Source organism: Cyprinus carpio, chromosome A16, assembly GCF_018340385.1.
Source record: "Cyprinus carpio isolate SPL01 chromosome A16, ASM1834038v1, whole genome shotgun sequence".
NCBI classification, from domain to species: domain Eukaryota; kingdom Metazoa; phylum Chordata; class Actinopteri; order Cypriniformes; family Cyprinidae; genus Cyprinus; species Cyprinus carpio.
In genome coordinates, this window is record NC_056587.1 from 20,537,710 (window position 1) to 20,562,623 (window position 24,914).

The 24,914-nt window shown below is 36.2% G+C and overlaps 1 protein-coding gene across 6 annotated transcripts in view; it reads right to left on the reverse strand.

The window, feature by feature from the left end:
- Nucleotides 1–24,914, reverse strand: part of LOC109105146 (DNA-binding protein SATB1-like) — a 55,674-nt gene that overhangs the window by 22,550 nt on the left and 8,210 nt on the right. The window contains exons 1-8 of one of the 6 annotated variants that reach the window (XM_042773213.1): nucleotides 23,465–24,806; nucleotides 22,065–22,303; nucleotides 19,171–19,347; nucleotides 17,347–17,473; nucleotides 15,586–15,634; nucleotides 9,459–9,570; nucleotides 8,753–8,830; nucleotides 4,618–5,069 (exon numbers count right to left, since the gene is read on the reverse strand). In XM_042773213.1, coding sequence (XP_042629147.1) covers nucleotides 4,618–5,069; nucleotides 8,753–8,830; nucleotides 9,459–9,570; nucleotides 15,586–15,634; nucleotides 17,347–17,473; nucleotides 19,171–19,347; nucleotides 22,065–22,275 — 1,206 coding nt within the window. In that variant the 5' untranslated portion in view covers nucleotides 22,276–22,303; nucleotides 23,465–24,806. Of the gene's footprint in view, nucleotides 1–4,617; nucleotides 5,070–8,752; nucleotides 8,831–9,458; nucleotides 9,571–15,510; nucleotides 15,635–17,346; nucleotides 17,474–19,170; nucleotides 19,348–22,064; nucleotides 22,304–22,565; nucleotides 23,039–23,464; nucleotides 24,808–24,914 lie in introns of those variants that run through there. The other 5 variants (XM_042773210.1, XM_042773212.1, XM_042773211.1 and 2 more) reach the window with 5 other exon arrangements.

Sequence of the window (24,914 nt, forward strand, 5' to 3'; positions counted from 1 at the left end):
AGACTGGAAGTTAGAATCAGAAACGCTTTTTAAAGTCACTGAAAAAAGGAAAAAGGAAAAAAATCTTACTGAACCCCAATTTATTTTTTTTTTTTCACTTTACAGAAATGTATGTTAGAAAAGAGCAAAAGATAGCCTAAAAAAATCTGGTAGAAGCCAAAGGCTGCTAAGCTAGGATTGGTCAGTAACACTTTCGATCAAATTCTATCAAACACCATCAAGGGTAATGAACTTTGCATGATAAAACCTAAAATTTGGCCACCAAACCCACATAAACTTTTTGACTCTGAGACGCCACGACATGCTACCACATGCAGCCATGATTCACATGTGGGGATGAATGTACAATAAATATTTAAAGGCTCTGTGGAAACCAAAAAAAAATAAAAAATGCATGCTGAAAATTCTTCCCAGCGCAACTAAAGGCCAATTTGTGCAAACATGCCTGTCATGACGTGGCCTCTGATTCCTATAGATTCCTATCGCTCTAACACAACATCAAAGTCACTTCCTGCCAGATGGGGGTTTTATGCAGAACGTCGCGAGACATTATCTTCCCGCTGTCTCCAGCAACAGTCGCTCATGCGTGCTGCGGTGACAGTCCGCGGCCGAGCCAGCACCCACCCCCCGCCGCTGGCACACGGCCAGGTACGTCTCTCTTTGTCTCACCTGATGATGGCAGACAGTTGTCAAGGCTTTCGGTTAGAATTGAGGGGCGAGGCTGTACTAATAATATCTAGTGAAAAATCCCCACAATGCTGAGTTTGTCTGACAACTTTGTGTTTGGGTGCTTTCATGTATTGATACAGGGACAAAGTATTGAGATATTTGACTTTGCAATATGGTACAGATCTTCTCACCATCAAGACTTTAAGTTTTCTCCAGTGTAATTGTACTATCACTGATAAATATATATTTTGTGAAAATTTTAAGATTGTGAAAATGTAGATTTTTTCACATATTTCACTTTAAATTTTTTTGAAATTTTGTTGTGTTTTTTTGCAATATTTCAATTAAAGTTGTAAATTTTTTAAATATGTCTGTATAGCATTTATTACATTTTAGTTTTAAGCTTTAGTCTTAGCTATTTTAGTATTTTAACTTAAAGGGGCCATGAACTGAGAAATCAAAATTCCCTTGACATAAGAGATCATTGTACTATAGAAACATCCTATAAGTTTCAGAACTCAAAACTTCCTTGTTAGTCTAAAAACAGCTTATATTGAAGCCAATCTGCAAAAATGACAGGTGGTGGAATGTGACACTTTATGATGTAATAGTGTGGATAAGCCCCGCCACAACAGGAGAGGATCAATGCCTGCTTCTACATCACTGCCTGTTTAGCCCCGCCCACCGATTCTACATCACTGCCTGTTTAGCCCCTCCCACCACTTCTAACATCCAATGCAAATAAGACAAGAAGACGCTTGGCAGTGCCAAGTTGTGGAAAAACGTCTAAGGCTCAGAAGACACAAAAAAAAAAAAAAAACTGTTCTGTGCCAAACTGTGAAAAAAAAGTCTTTGCATCACCTTCCTTCTGATCCTAACATAATGAAAGAGTGGAAGAACTTTATTTTTAAAGAAGATCCAGACCACGTCAGTAAGAACTTGTAAGACTATATTGGATCTGACAGTAATGTTACAGCACTCAAGTGTGAGGAACTGTTTGTGGTCACTATTGCTTTGTCTGTTATTACAGATCGTTTGACATGTACTGAGTATTTATTCATTTGAACCTAAATCACAGCAGCATCCATCTATGAAGAATACGGCTGTCAAACATACACAACTGTTAGCCAATCATAGCAGTGAGTGTTTATTTCCGAGGCAATCCGCCATGTCTATTCTAACAGAGCGTTCTGATGAGACGGTCAAAACAAAAAATAGCCTATTACATCTAAATTATGGTGTTTTTTGTTGTAAAGATCTTAACATTATGAATAGACTTCCAAGAACAGTACAAAATAATAGGCAGTTCATGACCCCTTTAAACTAAATGAAAATGAGAAATGCTGGCTTGGCAACTAGCTGAAATAAAATAAATTTTTATACATGTTTATAGCTTTTTTTTTTTTTTCTAGTAATGAACCTTTTTTTTTTAGGGTTTTAGTTTTAGGTAACAATAATAGCCCTGGTATGTGCAACAATATTTTGAGAAAAATGTACAGTGACAATTTATTTGACAAAAATCCAAACTCAAAACGGAACTATAATTGTACAAAAGGCTGAAGCGCAAGCAAAAAAAAAATAATAATAATACAAACAGTTAAACGTTTCGGCCATTAAGATTTTCTTTTGAAAGAAATTAATAATTTTATTTTGCATTAAGTTTATTAAAAGTAACAGTAAAGATGTGTACATTGTTACAAAAATTTTTTTTTTTAAATAAAATACTGCTTTGAACTTTCTATTCATGAAAGAATAAATGTCTATTTAAAATAAACAGTGATTTTAAATTAAAATAAAAATCGCAATAAGAAGGTTTTAACTGCATTTTTGCTCAAATAAATGCAGTCTTTGCTAGTATTAGAGAATTCTTCAAAAAAAAAATATTATAATAATAATAATAATAATAATCTGACCCTAACTGTATGACAATTTTTAATAACTAAAAAAATAACTAAACAAGAAAATCATCATAATATTAACCTATCATGAACCAGATGTTTACAAATGATCCCTGATAATTTCCACTCTTAGTAGTGGACTCATATATTGATCAGTCAATAATCTGTGGCCATTTTCCCTAGTATCAGTAAAAAATTAATAAAAAAAAAATATATAAATCAGTTTCCATATATTTTATAGTGAATTCTCAAATACTTTCAAAAGCAAATTTGCAAATTTGATGTCTGCCTTAGCCAAAACCGCTAATAAGTGTCTTGTCACAGTGCAGTGTGCAGTGACGAAAAACAAGGTCAAAGCCATGGGCGTGCAAACCAAAAGACGTGAGTCAGTGATCAGTTACTCCTGCCAGGAAGCTGACGATTTGTAAAGTTTTTGATTGAATGATGAGATGCAATATCTGTGAGAAAAGTGCTCGGCTGCTTTTTGTCCTGATAACCCTGCATTTACTGGATGATTGGGCACTCTGTGTTGATCCCAAAACAAAAGCAGATAAAGCATCTAACTGTGAGTGTTCTGCTGTCACTATATTAGCAAGGCAGGGTGAATTTTAATGATGTACAGAGCGTGTAGTGGCAAGCATCACATGAACATGCCACAGCTGATGTATGGGGCTGGGGCAGAGCTGGGCATATGATTCAGCATTTATAATCATCAACTAAATAATTTGACACATCTACCAAAACAACATTCTTAATGGCTCTGTTCCAAATCCTAGTGATCTGCCTTACTGGACACCACCTACATAGACAGCTGCCTTCAAAGACAGCACCCTAACTGATATAAAACACAGATCTGAATCATTCTATAGTACATGCTAAAACTGCACAAAACCTCGAAATAAAATCACTTATGCGCAGTGAGTTTCAGAGCGAAGCGACGCACTGTGTTCATTTACACGTGTGCAGCTCATTATTTGGTGATTTCACAGTAAATGCTCCACTTCTGCAAGCGCTGTGAGTTTGGGTCTCATGTAACGTGCATTTGGAAGCGCAAAATGCACCAGTGCCACCCATTTTACTAGATTTGCAATGAAAATCAAATATAAACCGAATGCCAACAAAGCAACAGCTTAAAGGGATCACTTTCCGCCAAAATAAAAGCTAAGTATTTTTGTAGTATAAATTTTTTTTAATTATTATAATTATTTTTTATTAAATACTCACATTTTATTTTAAAAATAATAAAAATAAAAATATTTTAAATGTTTTTATTAAATAAATCACAATTAAAAATAATTATTTTTATTGTAAGAAAAAAAGGGAATATGACTTTGTTGTTGATCTATTTGTTTTAACTCCATTGACTTTATGGTTACTTGATTTGGTTCTTGTAAAGAATATTCAAAAGTGTGTGTTTTTTTTTATTGTTCGGGATGATTTTCACTCAAAAATCTTTGGAGTAAAAAGTAATAGAAAAAAAGTTAACATTATTTTTATTCTCTACATAGATTCTTTACAAAATCACTCAATCATTCTTAAAAGATTACTTTCAATTCTTTCCAGATTGAGCTATTTAATATAAAATATTTTGATAAAAACAAAATATTGCCATCTAACTAACTAGACTGGAATATTTTTTAATCAATATTTTCCAGTACTGAAGGCATTTATCTGCCGTTTTGGTTGGATTTCTTCTACTCTGCTAGTTGCAGTGCATTATGGGAATGTCCAAAAGATGATATCTTAGAAATCAGCATGACACATTGCATAAGAGACTTCTTTCAATAATATAAAAAACTGTTTGTTTGACAATTTTTATAACTAAAATAAGTAAACAAAAAATGACTAAAAAAAGAATCAAATTATGTAGAGAGCTTGCTAGGGTTTTGTAGTTGATGTGAGAAATCTGTCTAACTAGGATGAGACAGACCACTTTGCTAAAAAATTTAACATTTTTGAGATAATCTTGCCCCATGTAGTATGTTTATCTTTTATCTCATAAACCACTTTTATTCCAAATGATTCATATATTATAATCCAATAAATGTACCTGTGTCCTGTTGAAGGCCACACGGGCAAATACGGCCTGGGAGATTCCCGCCCTCTTCAGCTCGTCTCTGACCCACTGGTAGATCTCTGATGAGACCTCGGCGTTGGTGGACACCTGCGTGTCCAGCGGTTTGTTGAGTGCACGGTTGACAGGTGGGTGGTTGAGATACTGCTGGCTCAGGGACTGCTGGGCCAGGAGACGGTTGACGGCGTACTGCTGGTTGAGGATCTGAGCCATGACGATCTGCTGATTCACCAGCTGAGGGCTGATGGGGCTGGACACCAGGCCGGGGTGCAGGCCGGGGAGCTGGGCACGGCTGGGGGCCTGACTGCTGTGGGACAGGGGCACCGGGGACGGGGACTGCTCGGCCGTGCTGCCCGGGATGGGCTGCTGGCTGAAGCTGAGGTGGTTGGTTCCGGGTGGAGAAAGATCAGACAGACTGTCCATCTCAGCTAAAAGTGGACACAAAGAAGAAAATCAACAAAACCAACCAAGCTGATGTTGTTACTCTAAACCAGTCTTTGATTTTCAATAATAATTAAAAACAAAATTCTATATAACATATATACATATATTTCTATCCGTGTGTGTGTGTGTATTTAAGAAATAAAACTTCACAATAACAAAATTGTTACTCGACATAGTTTTCAACAAATAAGAAATATATAAAATAAAAAACTAAAATATATACGATATAAATAAAACATAAAAATAAAATAAAAATGTATATACAATTAAAAAATGTAGGGAAAATAAAATATATTTAGGGTTGTCACAATAATAATAATAATAATAATAAAAAAAGTTTGATCCCAAATTTAAAGCAGTGAAATTTCATGTTTCTAGATACTAAGTTTGATACCACTGCATCTGATATGCTACTGAACCCACTCTATTTAAAAAATATTATTATGAATATGAACAAATTAAATTAGTGGAATGTAGTGCAGGCATTTCTCAATTAAGTAAATATTGTTTCAAGTATTTATTCATGCAAACAGTCATTAATAGAGAACACGGAAAGTGCTTTTCTCTTTTTTTTGTCAATATTGTGTTGTTGGATTCATATTAACAACAAAAAAGACAGCGGCAGGTCTATTAGGTCTAATGCGCAGAGATGATCTGACTTTAAGATGAAATGTTAGTGTTTACATTATTACCTCATAAAAACATTTGTTTTTCAAAATGCAATTCAAAACTCTATTACAGTACATACTAACATTAAAAAAATATTCATTTCATTTTAGTATCAACTTGGTACCAAAAAAGATTGATACTTTTAGGATCACTAGCACAATAAAATTTAGAAATGAATTCTGAAAATGAATGAATAAAAATTAACAGAATAAAAAAAGGAACTACAGAAACGATCACTTAACTGGACAAATGGGCATGCTGATATTTTCAAAATGAGTGATTAATTGCCTTATTACTATCACAAAATATCAATATCAAACAGTAAACACTTTCATAACAAATTGGACATGACCGGAAGTCAAGAAGCAAGAGTTTCAAGCTAAAGAAACAGTAATCAAACCCGTTCCAGCCTGCCATTACTACAGTAAACCAATACAACCTCTCTAATATAAAGGGCCACACTGTGTGACCTGTATCTGCATAAATTGGCAGCACCAGTAATTAGTTTATAACGTCCATGGCCAAATCATGTGAGCAATAAAATCATGGCAGTGTGGGCGCTGTGCTTAAGCAGCAAGCAGGATGTCTTCACATGGACCGAGCCAGAGAGTCATACACTTGAACCCTTTATGCTCTTAATTCTAAAACACAAGCTGGCTAATATGAAATTTTGGGAAAGTCTAAATATAACCGGAGCGTGTCGCACTGGAAGCCCAGAGCATGCATGGTCTCTGAGCAGATAGAAAATAAGGTATGGTGGCAAACATGCTTGAAAATCTGAAAATAAAATAAAAAAGTACTTATGAATTTGTGAATTTAAAGAAATAATTCTTAACCCATAATCTGTCACTTTTCTGAAAGATGGACTACTGTACTTTTAGTGTGCATTTTTTTAAAATCTATTTCACAGCTTATTGCAGCTTTTTGACAGATGTGGTCACTATTAATATTGAAAAGAGCTGCTTGAAGATTTATTAAATTTCTCTTTTTGTGTTGCATGGAAAAATAACAGCATATGGATTAGGAACAATGTAAAGCTGAGTAAATATAGCAAAAAATTTTAAACCAATCCTTTAAAGGACTAAAGCGTTCCTGAAACACAGGTATTCAGCTGAAAAAATATTACTTAAAAAAAAAAAAAAAAAAACAACAACAATACAACGCCCATCACCTACTAGCGCGCCGCACAACTCCATCACAATCTTACGGATGGAGCGCAAAAAAAGCATTATGGCAAATCATCAAAATATAAAAATTTCAACAGGAAGATAAAAACCAGATTAAGCGCATGGAAACTCTCCAGAGATACACACAATAAGCACAAGGACGCAAACATGTGTCTTAACTGACAGCGAGCACAAAGCCATAACTGTTCTTTTCAATATCATTAGAAAGTGAGAGGGAAAGAAAAAAAAAAACACAAACAAACAAAAAAACTGGGTAATAATCAAAGCTCTCCCTTAATCCCCCTCATTCCTGTGCTCGGATGTTACGGTATGCCTCTCAGTTGTCTTTTTGGTGTTGAAAACTGCTGGGGGGCACAGGCTTTTCCATGCAAATTGAAAAGGTTGGAAGAAAGCGTTCGCAGGCCCCGATTGCAGCGGCAGCGGCTGCGACACAGACAGAGAACCGGAGTCCCTCCTGTGGAATTCGCCACAAAGCAGGCTGGGATTAGGAGCACAATGGGAGAGAGAATGTGGGCTGAGGGGAGGGAGGTAAAACCCCACGGCACGGTGGGCACTCGCCCTCCAGCCCGGCTGCGTTTTGAATGGGAGCGCTACTGCGCTAGAGACAGCTTGCCACACTCTGCAAGATCTTGCGAGACCGGCCTCTCACTGACCACTTATGAAACAGTTGCAATAGGGAGTGCATTCAAGACATGCACTTTATCACTAGCAGTGTTCTCTGGGAGTTAAACCCATAACCGAGGCATAACTACAGCCTCGCATTCCTGCAGTTTAGATAATAGAGCAATGTCAAGGTCATGGGTTCAATTCCCATGGAATGCATGAACTGATTAAACCTATAACCTGAATGCAATATAACATAACTTGTTTGCAATATTAGTCACTTTGAAAAAAAGTAAAGCCAAATTTATTTATGTAGCGCTTTATATTATACAAACTGTTTCAAAACAGCATCACAGTAATAAACAGGAAAAGGCATAGTTCACCCAAAAATCATCATTCACTCATCCTCTGTTGAGCACAAAAGAAGATGTTTTGAAGAATGTAGGTCACCACACTGTTGCCGGTAGCCATTGACTTACATCAGAGGACAAAATACTATGAAAGTCAATGGCTACAAGCAACTGGTTGGTAACCAACATTTTTCAATAGAAGAAAGAAACTCATACAGGTTTGGAACGACTTAAAGGGTTCTTGCATAGTGACTTGCATAGTGCCCCCCCCCAATACTATGGAAGTCAGTAGGGACCAGCAACTGAAGGTGAACTATCACTTTAAAGGTGAGTAAATGATGACAATTTTAATTTTGGGGTGAACTACGGAATCTTTAATGAATCTTTTTATTCAGATCAATTTAGTTCAGACCATTCTGTTTTTGCTTCAAACCTCAAAATCAAACAATATAATTTAGATTAAAAACTGCTTAACTATATCATCATCCAGCTCTAATCTGTTAAAGCGACTATAAAGCATGAAGACATTAAGATATTATAAATACTAACATGAATTTCCGTAAAGCTGCTTTGAACAATGTGTATTGTAAAAAGCGCTATACAAATACCTTTGTTTTGATATGGCAAACATTTAGAGCCACAACAAAAGACAAAAGAGTTGGCTGTGTACAGATGTGTTTATGTGAATGTTTTTATCGTGGCAGATTGCTTCATCTGACGCTAACTGTCCCACTCACAAGGCTCTCGGCCTGTCGTCAGGTGTTAACACAAAGGTACGGTGTCACCGCCATTGGAATGTGAGCACATGTGCTCATGAATAATAAGGTGGGGAGGGTTGCTGTGCGTCACGTGACCTACCTAACGTGGTGGCACGTGGACTGTCATGGAGGACACACGTCCCCAGGTAGCCCTCCAGCTGGGAGGGCTGGCGCACGACTGCGCAGACGAACACATAAACACGCAGCACACGCATTCACAGGTGTGGAGAGAGAAAGAGAGAATGTTAGTGGGGGTAAAATGAACGTGTGAACAGGAAACAAGAGGCAGATGTCAAGAGCAACCTGACTGACTGACAGGTGCGTGTTCGAACACTTGAAAAGCTAAAAATCACAGTGCTGTTGATTATTATTATTTGCAACATTGGTCTATATTTGACAGGGATTTGTTAAATTTGCATTTTAACTGAATCTAAAGAATAAACAAATAAGGCACGTTAAAAATAAGTAGACAAGGAAAAGACTAGATAGACAGACAGGCAGGCGGAAATACATAGACAGACATATAATAAGTCGGAAAAGATAGACAAATAGACTGATAGAGAGACAGACAAATAGTCAATAGATAGATATACATAGATATAGAGACAATCCGATAAATAAATAATCAATAGATATACATACATAGAGAGACAGACGGATTGATTGATAAACGGATAAATAGTCAGACAGATAGAGAGACAAACAGATGGGTAGATACACAGACGGATAGAGTGACAGACAGACAGACAGACAGGTGTCTTTTTTAGATGGGATTTTCACAAATGTCCGTTAAGCATTTGGCTTACCTATCATGTCTTTTGTCTTCTTGAAATGCTTATACCAGCGTCCGAATTCTTGACACTTCGCCGCAGACACATTTGCATAGTAAGTGCTGTTAACAATTGAAGAAATCATACTCTGCAAGACAAAATTTTGTGTCGTTTAAAATGTATGTTTACTCACAGTACAAAAAAAAAAAAATCCTGTACTACGCATGATTTAACATTATGTATATGGTACACAGTGTCATATCTTGATCCAAAAAACGTACTGTATGTAACGGGATTCATGCACAATTTTTTCTGCAAAAGTAGAAACTAAAAAATACATGTCCCTTTAACAAATGCCACAGAGTATGAAAGTGGATGCATACAGGAGGCTCTGTGAGGCAGACAGCAAAGCAGATGATGCTTTGGGGATTTCTGCCCTATATGAATGCAACTCATATTCACAATCTGTTTTCACAGCCGGAGTTGCATGTTGAGACCACACAACGAGTTCATGTCTCCTCACTGCCCTAACAGCACATTTCCTATTCATCCCCTCTGCTTTTTCTTCTTCTATTTTAATACATTCCAGTCCAAAAAAAAAAGAAGAAAAAAAAAAGCTGAGATTCTTTTTCATTAAACTTAACACTTAACACCTTAATAGCCCTGGGCTACATAGTGCAGAAATTGTTTTGATTGTTATAAATATTCAAGAGATGAAACCATCTGTTTTTAAATTACAGGTACGGCAGCTTTATCATTTTTATAACATGAGCAATTGGGGACTTGGAGGTGCGGAGGAGGGGGACTTTGCGGTGTATGGTAGAGTTTGAGTTTATGGATAACTTCAGCGTTCCCTTTTCTAAACGATCTTGAAGACCTAGAGATGTGCTCTCAAGAATGAAGGCTCTTCAGAGGCAGTTATGCAACTCTTATCAAGAACCATTTTCCCTCTGAAGGGTTCTTGATGTGACTGGAAGATTCTTTGGAGATTTGTTTTTGATGTTAGATTATAGGTTGGTGTAAGAACTGTTTTTCTTTGACATCATATATATTTTTCTTTGATATCACAACTTTAAAATGTTCTCTTTAACATGGACTTTTAGGTTCTTCTACAATATATGGAGTTTAAAACATGCTCATACAAAACTTAAAAAGGCTCTTATATGACTTCATATGGAACATGATTATTTCTAATGACATGATATGAAAATGTAAAGTGTTAATCAATAATATGATATCCGCTTTTTTTATAAAGTTATTCTATGACATCATATGGAATTTAAAATGGCTTTTCCATGACATCATGGAACTTTAAAATGTCCTCATATGGGGTTTTCCTTTAACATCGTATGGAACTTAAAAACATTTGCTTATGACATGATATGGAAATTTAAATTGTTATCCTATGATTTCATATGGAGTTAAAAAAATCTTTGACAACATGGAATTTAAAAAGTATCTTCTATGACATCATATGGAACTTGTTCTTACTAGGAAAAATATCATATGAATATGTTCTAACTGAGATGGAAACAAATTGTTCTTTTTTTTTTTTTTTTTTTGCTTGTAGCATAACAACTACATTTAAAATGTTCTCCTATGACATCATACATTACTTAAAAATTATCTTCCATGACATCATATGGAATGAATTGTAAATTGTTCTTCTATGATATACATGTACACGGAACTTAATATTCTCTATGACATCATACAGATTTTAAAAATGCTCTGTGACATCATTGGAACTTAAAAATATTTGCCTTATGGCAAAATATAGAAATTTAAATTGTTCTTCTATGATATCATATGGAGTTTTAAAAAGTTCTCCTATGACATCATACAAAATTTTAAGAAGCTCTTCTATGACATGGGACTTTAAAATGTTCTTAAATGACATGGAAATTTAAATGCTTCTCCTACAACTTTATGTGGAATTAAAATTTTATTTAAATTTATATTTAATATTATATGGCACAGAACTAAAAAATAAAAATTGAACCTTTTTGGTGTCAAAGGGGAACTAAGGCGCTCTATGCCATTTTAGGCGCTATATGCTATATGCCCAAAAGGTTCTCCAACAGCATCAGGCTAAAAAAACTCTTCTGGAACCTTTCTGCAGCACATCTCCATGAACAGGTGCACAGTTCAGCAGGACCAGCCAGCCAGGGTTAACCACTCACCAAAGCACACATCGCTTGAGAAGGACTATTAAACTTTACTGCCAAAGCTTGTGCTGCCGGAGAAATGAAAAGTGTATAATGGTATCCAAGACGAGCAGAAGATGCTTTCCAAAAGCAAGGGTGGAATTTGAAACCACAGTGCCATGCTGATAGGAGGCCAGGTTCAAACCGCACATCTGAAGACCAACTGGCGTTTTAAAATGTCATTGCCTCTTTTATCGCTGATCTGAAACAACAGTCAGGATGGAAGGGAGCTTACAAACAAACCCGTCAACTAACAATAGAGGAGCAATGAAATTACCAAGATTTCATGAGTCATCAATGATCTGTTTGAGATCTGATGCGAGTCAAATGCTCATATTGTGTACAGTTGACACAGATGTTGTGAAAAGCTCCGTTCATTAATCACTCGTCTCAAACTCCCGAGACCTGTACAACCCAACCGCAACACAGGACAAACCACACGCCAGGAGCCATCAACAGGTAATGGGACAAGCCTCTTTAAAAGATAACCATCATGAGGCTTATCAGTGCGCCCAGGAAGTGTGTCATGCCGTTATCAACCTAAACCATCTATTTGGCTTTCCGTCACAGGAGTGTCTCATAAAAACGCTCCGTATCTAGTCAAGTGCACACTGTTTGTACTTCCTTCTTACGTGCCATCTTTTAGTCTCCCTGCGGAGAGACTGTTCACATTGTGTTGGAGAGGTGGGTTCATTCCCGCTCCTTTTCATTTTTTTCTTTAAAAACATCTTAATTACAGCTTCTTTTTCGTCCATTGGATGAGAAAAGGGGGAAAGCTTGTGTCAAACCCGAGCAAAGATGGCATTTGACGGCTATTTTGCTGCTATGCAACTACACAGCTGCTCTTTCAGGGCCACGGGGTGGGTGGGGTGCTCTATTGTTGCAGTCGTCTGAGGGGACAGAGGGGTGTAGTTTGATCACAGGGAAACATACGTGTGCTGAAAGATGGCTGATGAGCAGGAGGGGCCCCACACAAACCTGGATGAGCAATTTACTTTTCTCCTTTCTTTAGCATTGCATGAAAAAAATCGGTCTGACAGCAGGCGAATTACATTCTGCTGTAAACAATATCCAGGTTTTTTTAACCATGTCATCTTAAGCCCAAAAACTCAAACTAGGAATGGGTAGTCATTATTGAGGTCATCTGGTGTGTTTATCTAAGTTTTTATTTATGTATTTATTTATTTATGTATTTATTTATTTATTTATTCATTCATTCATTCATTTACTTTCAGAGTGACACACTTAAGAGGGGATAAACTTTGAAACTGTATATATATTATAAAATTTAAGTAAATGGTTAATTTGTAAACAATGGCACTGGAAAGTTTTAGCACGTTTACTTTGAGAAGATGCTAAATTAATCTGTGCCACCAAAAAAAAAAAAAAAAAAAAAATACTATACTATACTGTGTGTCAGTGTATATAACAATATCAATGGAAATTATCAATATCATATATAAATATTATAATATTTATATAAATATCAGCTTCATTATTATAAAATTAAAAATAGTGTTTAAGTTTTATAATACAACACTTAAGGGATGAATTTTGAAACTTTTTTTAAATAAAGTTAATCCCCTTACATTGTATTTAAAATTAATATGAATGTCAGTATTGAAAAAAAATCAACATTAATATTGCAACAAAATTAAAATTAATGTTTAACTTCCAGATTTTTTCAGTTATAATACAATGATAACTAGAAAAAGTATATTAATGAGAAAGCACATATATGCATGCATAACATTAATACATTTAGCCTTTTTGTCACAGTTTTTGACCACTTGGCTGTTTTCTCAAGTCAAATGAAAACTACTTCAGCTTTGAAAAACACATCAAGACTCCTGATTTGGCTGAACTCTGTCCAGCTTGCTAGTTTTACTAAGAAAAATGTCTGGTTGGTGTATGACAGTCCATCTAATCAACATTATTACATAGGCTTCCTTTAAGAATGACTAACCAACTAGTCACACACAAAGTTCCCCAACTACACTAGAACGAACAGCTCCTGTTAGCGCGTAAATCTAAAAATGCAATGTAGCTTTGGGGGGGAAAAAAAGCACTACATTTACAATCCCCATCCATTCTGGTGTAATTCTCCTTCTGATTCTCCATTCATTAACCTTTTTAAAAGCAGGGCTTACCGATTGGAGTATCAAGATGAAATAAATCCTATAAAAGTTGGCGTTCGTTCTTAAATCTGCCTGATCTCTTCAACACTTCCTGTTCAACAACAAGACTGTTCACCTAAATAAAAAGGTCACCTCTACTAGGTTACCTATCAAAGACGACCCTAACAGTGTGGCAGACGGGGAATCCTGTTCTAACCCGAGAAGTAATGACTTAAATTAGCGAAAGACACTCCTCCTCCATGCCAGCTAGAGAAATCAGTAACAACAATAGCAGAAACCCCCCCACCCCCTCCCGAAAATTGCAGCACACACTTGCGGGCCGCCCAGCTTACAGCATGCGAGCTGTGAGTGGACTCTAATTCAGTGTAAGCACCGGGCCGCTGCTCGGTGGGAATAGCTCACATATGGACTGTAAACAGAGTGATTAGAGAGATGTGGAGCGGCCCAGCCCCTGCGCTGCCTGAACAGCATCCTGGGAGTCTTTACATCACCACACACACACACACCTGCAGGTAAAGAACGGGCTTCCCTGAGACGAAATAGACTCGCCTTTCCCTAAGCATTTAAACAGCAGCTCTGCTTATTTAAAATGCACTGTAGTTTTAAGGGTGAATCTCATGAAATCATGCCCAGATCACATTTCACTGCAAAATCAAGAGGGAAAAATTGGAAAAAAGCGTTTGGATTTCACATTTAAAAATGGCCATTTTTAGGACCATTACCATTTTTTTTTTTTTTTCAATACCATTAAGCAGATTCCCCAGATTCTACTGTAATACTTTGGATGTTTTACATTTCACTTTTTTTCATGACTATTCTGAAATTTTCATTCTGGTAATACAGTATTTTGTTTATTTACACTTTTTAAAAAAAAAAATCAGGATGAATAAAAATTCTTTATAAAGACTCCAAAATATTATTATAATGCTGTATCAATACTTTTAAAAGATTTTTATAAATATTGACGATTAGAATAGAAAAAAAAATATTCAATTTACTTAAACAAAAAAACATTAAGCTCACTTAATTAATTATTTTTTTTTACATTATTTTCATTAAGCATTAAGCAGACTCTCTCCCTCAGCGACTCTCCCTGATTCTGATTAGATTTTTACTATGGTAATAGAGTTTTTTTTTTTTTTTTTTTTTAATAAGCATAAATTAAAAGACTCCAAAACAATGTAACTATGTTTTAAAATATTATATTAAAATAGAACATTTCAGTTATATATATATATACACATCTGCAGGTTTTGTTTTGCATTGCAGTAATAGGAACATGAGCTGCAACTGTCATTAAATATATATATATATATATATATATATATATATATATATATATATATATATATATATATATATATATATATATATATATATATATATATATATATATTTAAAAACAATAGAACTAATTTTCTAAAAGCAAAATACAATTCTTTCTATCCTTGGATTTTGAGGTTAAAGCATGACATGTTGACAGGTTTCGTGAGATTCACCCATAACAGTTCACAGCTTGTAATGCATTATCAAGATCATTGTGGTTCGCCCATTGTTTACCCAACAATACTCGCATTCAGTGCTGCAACAGCATCAAAATAAAGTGCATTAATCTACGGGGATGACAATGGCTATTGATTTGGATTTCTATGGCAATTCTGTCCATTTCCACTCTATCAAACTCTGGGCATTTGAAAAGGGACACTTGCAATCTTGGCAACTAGACGTGGAAGGCTCCAGCACCTGTGATAAGGGACATTCTTTTGCCAGAGTGCTCTGGTTCATGTCTTTGAGTAACTCCTTGAGCGCATTTCTTACTGTAGAGTGGGTCCACTGCTCGGGAGGAAGGTCTTCCAGTTTAGGACAACTGCAGGAAAGGATAGAACAAGAGAGAGATGGAAAAGGGAAACAAAAGAAATAGAGAGAAAGAGAGGACGGTGAGCACTGGGCTTTGCTTTCCTGCTGCCAGCGTCCCTCCAAGACAGACAGATTTCATTTGGCGCATGAAGCAGATGCATCTGGAGTCACTCCTCTCTCTCTCTCTCTCTCCTGATTGTTCTGATTAGTTAATTACTTTATACAACACATCTGCTGTATTGATGCATGAATTATACATCAGCTGCATGTGGCGACTATTATTTCACGTTACTTCTACCTTCCTGCCTTGATGTGCTTGCTAAAACAATTTAAGGTGTTTCCATCTAGATTTTGATACTAGATGCATTAAAAAGTCCAGCATCCAGTATCATCTAAATACTTTATTTAAAAGAAAAAAAAAATAGTATTCAGAACATTTATGCATGTGTGCTGTGGGAAAAAATGCATCATCAAATCAACGGAGAAAACACAGCTGCATTCAGGGTGTGATTAATGAATGCTTGTTCAATAGGACGTAATAAAAACGGCAAGCTGCCAAGAAAATATCGCAACACTCCATGCAAAAAAATAAACCCTTTAGAGATGTTCGACACCAGCATGCGATGAAAATCAAGGCTAAGGGGCGTCATTTCTATACAACTAGTGTGACAAAACGGAACTGCAAAAACAATGATTGTTTTCAAACAGTCTGCAATCAATCAGACAAACAGATTAAACAACTCAAAGGATGAGTGACTATTTGTTTGTCTGACCAATGGCAGACAGGGAAACCTGTTTGGTAACACTGATGGAACACTAAACTGAATGTATTACAATGATATATAGTCTTTTATATTATTATTGTTGTTGTTTTTTGTGTGCGTGTACATACACATTGTGTGTGTGTGTGTGTGTGTGTGTGTGTGTGTGTGTGTGTGTGTGTGTGTGTGTGTATACATACATACACATACTGTACATGCATATCAATTTTGAATTAAATATGAACTAAAAACATACTAAAAATATGAATGTATACAAAAGTAGGAAATATTTAAAAATAAGTGTCATTAAATCTCTGCACAGTATTTGTTTAAAAAAAAAAAAAAAAAAATATATATATATATATATATATATATATATATATATATATATGCTTTTTTTTTAAATACAAATTCAAGACTAAGTATGTATTTTAAATTTTTTTTTACTTGCAGTATCAGCATATATATATATATATATATATATATATATATATATATATATATATATATATATATATATATGCTGATACTGCAAGTAAAAAAAATTTAAAATACATACTTAGTCTTGAATTTGTATTTAAAAAAAAGCCTTCCCGGATTATTAATTAAATATTGATGGTTTCATAGTTCTTTAAAACATTGGAGTAATTGGATGAGCTATAGTACTGCTGTAATGTGCAATTAACACATCCATTTTTACACACACACACACACACACACACACACACACACACACACACAAAAAAGGAGAGATTGGATCCGGCACACCTTAAAGTGCGAGACAGCTACACAGCCTCTGGAGATGAGACTGATAGAGACAGACAGATGTACATGGATGTCTACAGAAAAAGGAAGAGGTGTGTCTGCGTGTGCCCACAGCAGTGGCTTGTGGGAAAAACAGCACTGTATGTGGCGGCACTGCTGCGTTGTGTTGTGGGTACAGTACATGGGAAACACTGACCTGTGCAGCTGGATTTTCAACGTGACCACATGGTAAACATCCTGTAACATGTCTGCCACTGTGGCGTCGGGTGCATCTGTCACGTAGGAAAGAGGCACGGGGTTCCACTTGCCCACCTGAATCAGACCTGCGGTGAGGCGACACCATTTACCACAGTCAGACACACACGGGAATGAAGGACTGCACATTTCTGTTAGTTCTTTTCAAAACAAATATGTGGTACTTTGATGTGTACTATTTGATAACCATATTCATTAACGATGCTTCTAAATAATAATTTGTACAGTAACATACTTCAAAGAAAACCATTGTATTACATCACAGTAATGTCTAAAAAGCACAGACTCAAAATCTAGTGAACTGTCTACATAGGCAGGATTTATAGCAATCTACTTTTGTAGGCAGCAATACATGCATCTTTTGTGGACAACATAATCCCATAATGCACTTCGACAGGGTTAATTAAAAAAAATCTATCCAAGACAGCTGGCGAAATGAGAGGAATGTTGGTTATAAAAACACATTTAATGCAAGATATAACTAAGATATATATAACCAATATTTGTGTGTGCTATTTTTTTAATTACTGTAAAGTTTGCTAAGGTTGGTGAAACTTTTCAAAAGCTTTTGAAATAAGTCTTTTCTGCTCACCAAGGCTGCATGTATTTGATCAAAACTACAGTTAAAGCAGTAATATTGTGAAAAATTATTATAATTTAAAACAAATGTCCTCTATGTGAATATATTGCAAAATGTAATTTATTCCTGTAATTCAAACCTGTATTTTTAGCATCATTACTCCAGTCTTCTGTGTCACATGATCTTCAGAAATCATTCTTATATGCTGATTTGCTGCTCAAGAAACATTTCTGATTATTGTCAATGTTGAAAACAGTTGTGTTGCTTCATATTTTTGTGGAAACTGATCTTTTTTTTTTTTTTTAAGGATTGATGAATATAAAGTTTAAGAGTACAGAATCTATTTGAATTAGAAATCTTAACATTATACATGTCTTTGTCACTATATCAACTTAATGCATCCTTGCTGAATAAAGATATTAATTTGTTAACATTTGAGCAGTTCTGATTTCTGAAGATCACATTAACCTAACCACATTATAATGCCAAACTCTACTGAAATCAGTCGGCGAGCCTTTTGTAAACAGCTCTATTTGTATGATACATTTGTATGTTGACTTGCTGCCTACAAGGTTTTGAAAGAGCCATGGTCTTTCCGAAGTTTATTTTTATGGTAATACCTTGGTCTTTTTATACAGGTTTGCAAAAAGGCATTCTTTAAAAAAAAAAAAAATTGCTCGACCATATGTTGTCTCTCGGCTGCCACTAAATGAGTAACAGAAAAAAAAAAACAAGATCCAGCAGATCCAAAGAAAAAGGAGTTATGATGGACAGCCTGCAATAAATTACAGGCTGAAGGCTACGGCTCTTAAAATAGCCCCCAACTCCATAAAGTGAGCAATTAGAAACCGCAGGCCCACCTCCACACTCGTTCCCATTGAGAAAAGTGTGATTACAGAGAGCAGGAGGTGCACCTGTGTGTTCCTGCCTCTACCCACAACCCCTCTGACCCCGGCATCAGGTCAGCCCGAGCAGAAACATGCATGCAATACCAGAACACAGCCAACAAATCACTCCAGAAATATCTGTTTAGCCTCCAAAAATATCTCAGCATCTGCCCAGCATTTTATGACTCATGATTGTGATCTAACAGCAAAGAAAACACATGCATGTTCTGGAGAAATAGGTATCTCCGTGCACCATGTGTCTGTATGGCATGTTTGGGATGGTATAAACGCGCCGTACCTTTAGCCTGTGCAGCCGAACTGTGTGAGTAGCCCAGGGAGAGCAGGGCCATCTCGATTAGCTGGTTGAAGAGCATGTCCTTCCTGACCAGAACGAACTCAGCATGCTCCTCTTTGCTGTCAAACTCGATGGGGCTCTCGTAGTGCTCCACCACACAAAACACTGGCAGCATGTTACCTAGCAGAAACAAGAGAGCAAGCTTTACGCCACTGCACACAACAGGGAGATGCTAAAATGCTACAGATTTTGAACAACAGTATTATTTTCGTTGCATATTTGTCAAATAATGCAAATGCAAAGAATACTCGAGTGAAAAATAAAGTAGTTTTTAATGATAGTACACTGCTATGTGGTTGTTAGGCTTGCAAAACCTTGAACCCTAAGCATAAGCAATAGCAAGAATAACATTTACCTTGCATGCAACCTCCAATAACAGCACCTTATATGAATTGTGGGGTGCTGATTCCAAAAATTGCACCCGTTTTTCTCTATCACATCATATTTTTCTTTTACTTGATTTTTCAAGTATTTGTCACTTTTGATCAATTTAAGGCATCTTTGTTGAATAAATATATTAATTTCTTAAAAAAAAAAACATTTTTAATAGTACTAAAGTACTTCGTATGTAAAGTTCTTTGACATTAAATTGAGCATTTGAGCACGCTTTCATTTGTTTGCTGATTGTAAGTTAAATTATGTAATGTTCTTATTTTTAATTTTAGCCATTTTTTGCAAAACAGCTGAAACTATTTTTTCATGCAAGGCTGTGTTATCAATTGATTATCATCCACTGTAATGGTGCTGCAATAAAGCAGCATTGTAACATGCATAATTAGATCAGAACGCAGAAAAAGCGGAGACGACGTCAACGAAACAGCTCCGCTATTTAAACGTGTTAGCACACTAAAAGGTTAGAGCTCATCGCGGGTTTAGCGCATTATTTATTGTTAAGATGCTCAAATCACATTAGAATACTTCTTTAGGCAGATCCCAGTACTCTTCCCATGATGCCGTGCAACGGCTCCCAATGCACTATATAGCCTTGAGGTCTAAGAGTCTGTGTAAACAGTGTGCTGCTATCAGGAAAAAAAAAATGAAGAATCTCCATCCAAAGCTGTCATGTGTTCGGGTTTACTGTGCAAATATCACATAATACCAGCCAGCTGCAACACTCCGGTGATGAAATTTCAGGAACTTCATGATCTCTTGGACCCAGGATCTTTATTTTTACAGGGTTTAATACAGGGTGGGGGTAATATCAACGCTGTCTATCCGGGGCAATCGTAATAAATCATATTTCTGCTACTCGCGGTCGCAGTTTCCCAAGAATGCGACCGTTTTCTGGAAAACAATCAATAAATAGGGTAATCATAAGCAGATGCCAGGGAATGTGCTGAATTGAAGCTTTTCCATTTTTAATAGATAAAGATCTAACAATAAAGACTGCTGTGTCGGTTCATTTCAGGATCAATACACGCTTTGTTCCCAGAGAGCTGAGAAAAGCCCATGGTAAATATTATTCAGCTAAAACAATGAATACAGTAGCTTCCAAAGTTCAGCAAGCACTCAGCAAAAGTTCACTTTTCCCATAAATAATAATAACAGTTACCCAGAGAGCTATAGAATGCAGCCGGGGAACATGAAGAACTGACACTAGTTGTTGTAGCTAAAGCATTTTCCCTTTAATTGCACACTGCAGAGATATATATCTATATATCTATCTATCTATATATATCTATATATATATATCTATCTATATATATATATATATAGATATATATATATATATATATATATATATATATATATATATATATATATATATATATTTTTTTTTTTTACAATTCCACAGCAAAAATATGCCAAAATAAATAGCAATGTTCTAAAACATCAAATCAGCAACCCATAAAAGTAATCCGGGTTGATTTATTAAGAATTTCAAATTGAAAAGTTTTTTTTGTGACAAAGTAGACAAAGTACTACAGTGTCTGTTTTCTAAAAAAAAAAAAAAAAAAAAAAAAAAAAAAAAACCTATACAAATACGTATATCTTAAAAATGCTGTTAGTGGCATAGCTATGCAACAAATAACTTAAATGCACAAAATACTTTGCACCTTTTTTTTTAATTTTAACCAGGTGCATGATATATGGGTCCTAGCCATCCACGGCCACAACATAAAATTTTGTTGGTCACTTGGGTTTCTGAGTCATTAAACATCCTGTAGCCCCACCCACTGTGAAATATCATTGTTCCTAATTTGGGTGGACAGAATTCTCACTAAAATCAATTCCATCAGTGACACACACAAACCTACTAAATTCTGCACCATACTAGAAAAAAAACAAAAAAAAGGGTCCAAAAGGGGGTTTTCTAGCGACGCAGTAGAAGAATCATTTTGGTTTTCCAAAGAACCTTTCAGTTGAGCAGTTCTTAAAAGAATCATTTTTTCTTATTATGAAGAATATTTTAGTAACCTTAAGAACATTTTTACACTATAAAGAACCTTTTTGTGTAATGGTGGAAAGGTTCACTCTTAAAATTAAAGGTTTTTACTGGCATTGGTTCTGTTGTGTCCATGGTTTTGTTCTGTTTATGTCCATGAAGAACATTTAACATCCATGGAACATTTCAAATGCACAAAGTTCTTTAGAGTGAAAAACAAACAAACAAAAAAAAAACCCTTATTTAGATATTTAGAAAAAAAGGGGGTTCTTTTAAGAACTGTTGACTGAAAGGTTCTTTGGGGAACAAATAATGGTTCTTCTATTGCCCCACCGTGAAAACTGCATTTTGGAACCTTTATTTTTAAGAGTGTTCCATGGATTCTTCATGAAACCATCAATGCCTTTATTTTGTGCAGTATTAAAAAAAAAAAAAAGAAAAGCAAATTCACCCCTCTTGTGGCAGGCCTTCAGATGATGTCCAGGGGGTTTGAAGTGCACTCCGGAGAGTTTCGCTCCAGTGCTACCTAGACGAGACCTGCCCAGTGGACTTCCGTTCTGTTCCAGGCGGGCCATTTTGGCAGGAGGGGCCTTGGTGTCGTTCAGATTATTGACCATCTCACAGTTCTCCTTCCCCTGGCATGTTTCGCTGAGATGCTCCATGGTTCTCAGCACCACTGCTCACTGTCACCTGAAGGGAAAAATAACAAGAAGAGCAGTGCCATTAGGATGGCTGGAAAATCAAGTGCCATAAAATAAACATCATACATTTTTCCCCCCAATTATAAAGATTACTGAACCTAAAAAAAACTACGAAATTGCAACATAAACTCTTTCTCTTCCATGTAGACGGAAATGTCAAATCGAGCCTAATGTTACATGGCATTTACAATGTTTCATGCAACAATCACATTCCCATTTCTAAGAGCATGTATTATGTATGTCTAACTCACTGCAGAATCCCATGTGGAGAGCAAACAAGCTAGTTTTTGTACAGTCGCATTAATGTGCAGAGGAGTCAGTCCACTTCAGTGATCAGCGCACCCTACAATGGACCCTTCCATACAAGAGAGACAGGCTGTGAAATATTTAGCGGATCAGATCTCTTGTATTAAAACTGAAAGACCCTGAATTCCTCATTGAAGCGAAGACATGCATCTAAAACAAAGTGTGAAGATTTTTGGTTGCAACTACTTGTATTTTACAACACCCAAAAAGTGTTTCCCTAAACGCCAAAACAAAAGAAAAACGTTGGATTACCTAAGATTACCGGAAAAGGGACATGCACCTTGTCTCAACATTGCATTCGCAGCGATAAAGGAACATTGCACCAGACACCATGACAGACGGGGTTAGATTTCATCAAACAGGCCAAACAAGACATCAGACATGCAACAATGAATTCCACAGCACTGAACACTAGATGAACTTGTGACTTTGTTAAAAAAAAAAAACCAATATAACAGGTATAGAGGATGAACTCTGTGCACTTTCGAGGAAAAGAAAACCTTGTGTGTGAATGCAAACACTTTCATAGTTTAATAGTAAAATATATTTTATATATATATATATATATATATATATATATATATATATATATATATATATATATATATATATATATATATATATATATCCTTAAAATCCGTTGTTGTAACCTAATACAGGTTGCTTCAGGCATTTTATATATATATATATATATATATATATATATATATATATATATATATATATATATATATATATAAACACACACACACATACATATATATCAGATTTAAAAATAGATTAAAAATAATTAAAACAATTCAGAAACAAGAAAAAAAAAAAAAAAAAAAAAGCTTGAACTCACCACTTTAAGACGAGCATATAAAGGAGCTGTGGATGAACAGCGGCTTCAAGTTTTGGCAGGAGGAGCACAAACTTCACTCGAATATCAGTTTTATGTCAGCTATTCTATTCTAAAACAGAAAACTTCCAGATCGTCCACACCAAAACCCGATATCAAACGCTAAGCCATGAATCACGGCGCATAATACACGCAGAACCATATAGACGAAGCGCAAAGTACTTTAAAATGTGATGAGAGCTAAAGACCGTAGACGCATGCAATCAAGCCGAAACGCAACGATCTCCGGTAAGTCTAGAGTTCAATAGAGTTTACGATCACATCCACCGTCCGTTCTGTACGCACAATAACGCTTAAAAATAAAAGTAACCACCAACGTTCCCTACACATCCCATTGAGCTTCAACAATAGGAGCCTTTAGGACCAGAAGCGCTCGTGAATCGCCTCTCATCTGGCCAAACAACAGCACGAAGCCCCAGCGACCTGCCGTCTCATCTCGAGCCGATCTGCGGATCCGAAGCAGCTTTAAAAGTGCGCGATACACTTTCGAACGTCGAATGAAACGTCAAAGCATCCGAACATTCCCGACTCACGTCAGAGCTACATTGTATCTTCCGCTTGTTACATTTGTAACATTCGCGCTCGGTCCTTTTCTTTCTGTTTCCCTTCTGCCTCTCTCTCTCTCTCTCCGTCTCTCTCTCTCTGTCCCCATTAAATTATGAGTTGCATCGGCTCATCCCTCCCTCCCCGCGCTGCCTGCCGCTTCTCCTCATCTCTAAACCTCCTAAACGACGCGATTGAAGACGGATTTCTGGTCCTTCCGCGTCTGTCGCTGTCCTGGAGGAGGATGGACGCGAAAATAAAGTAAAAGTGCCGGAGAACGAGGATGATGATGGTGGTGGATTTCCGCCTGCACGGCGCAGGAATTTTTAATCAGCTTGATTAGAGTGAGGCGGTTCTGCATTTATTACTGAATCTATACACACATCCTGTACACACACACACACACACACACACACACAGCCTACAGGATGCACACGCAGCGAATAGCACTATAAAATCACTTTGCATTTTTTGCTACAAAATAAACGATCTTTGTTTGTGAGCGCGTGGATTTCGATCCCGATGGTGTGTTCAGATGTTAATGATGAGTTGATCAGCAGAATCAGGAGGTAGGAAGCAAACGAATTGTCGTATGAACGAGTGTGATGATATTATAGCGGGGGTTTTGACGCGGTTCTGTTTTAAAAAGTTGCAAAAGAGCCTCAAGAGTACAATATTTCTTATAGCAAAAGGACACGCCATCTGTCAGTGATGCTGGTGCATGACACACACATATGTGCAGGTGACAGCAAACGAGCAACCCTGAACGCACACACACAGACACACACACACACAGAGAGAGAGAGAGAGAGAGAGAGAGAGAGAGAGAGAGAGAGAGAGAGAGAGAGAG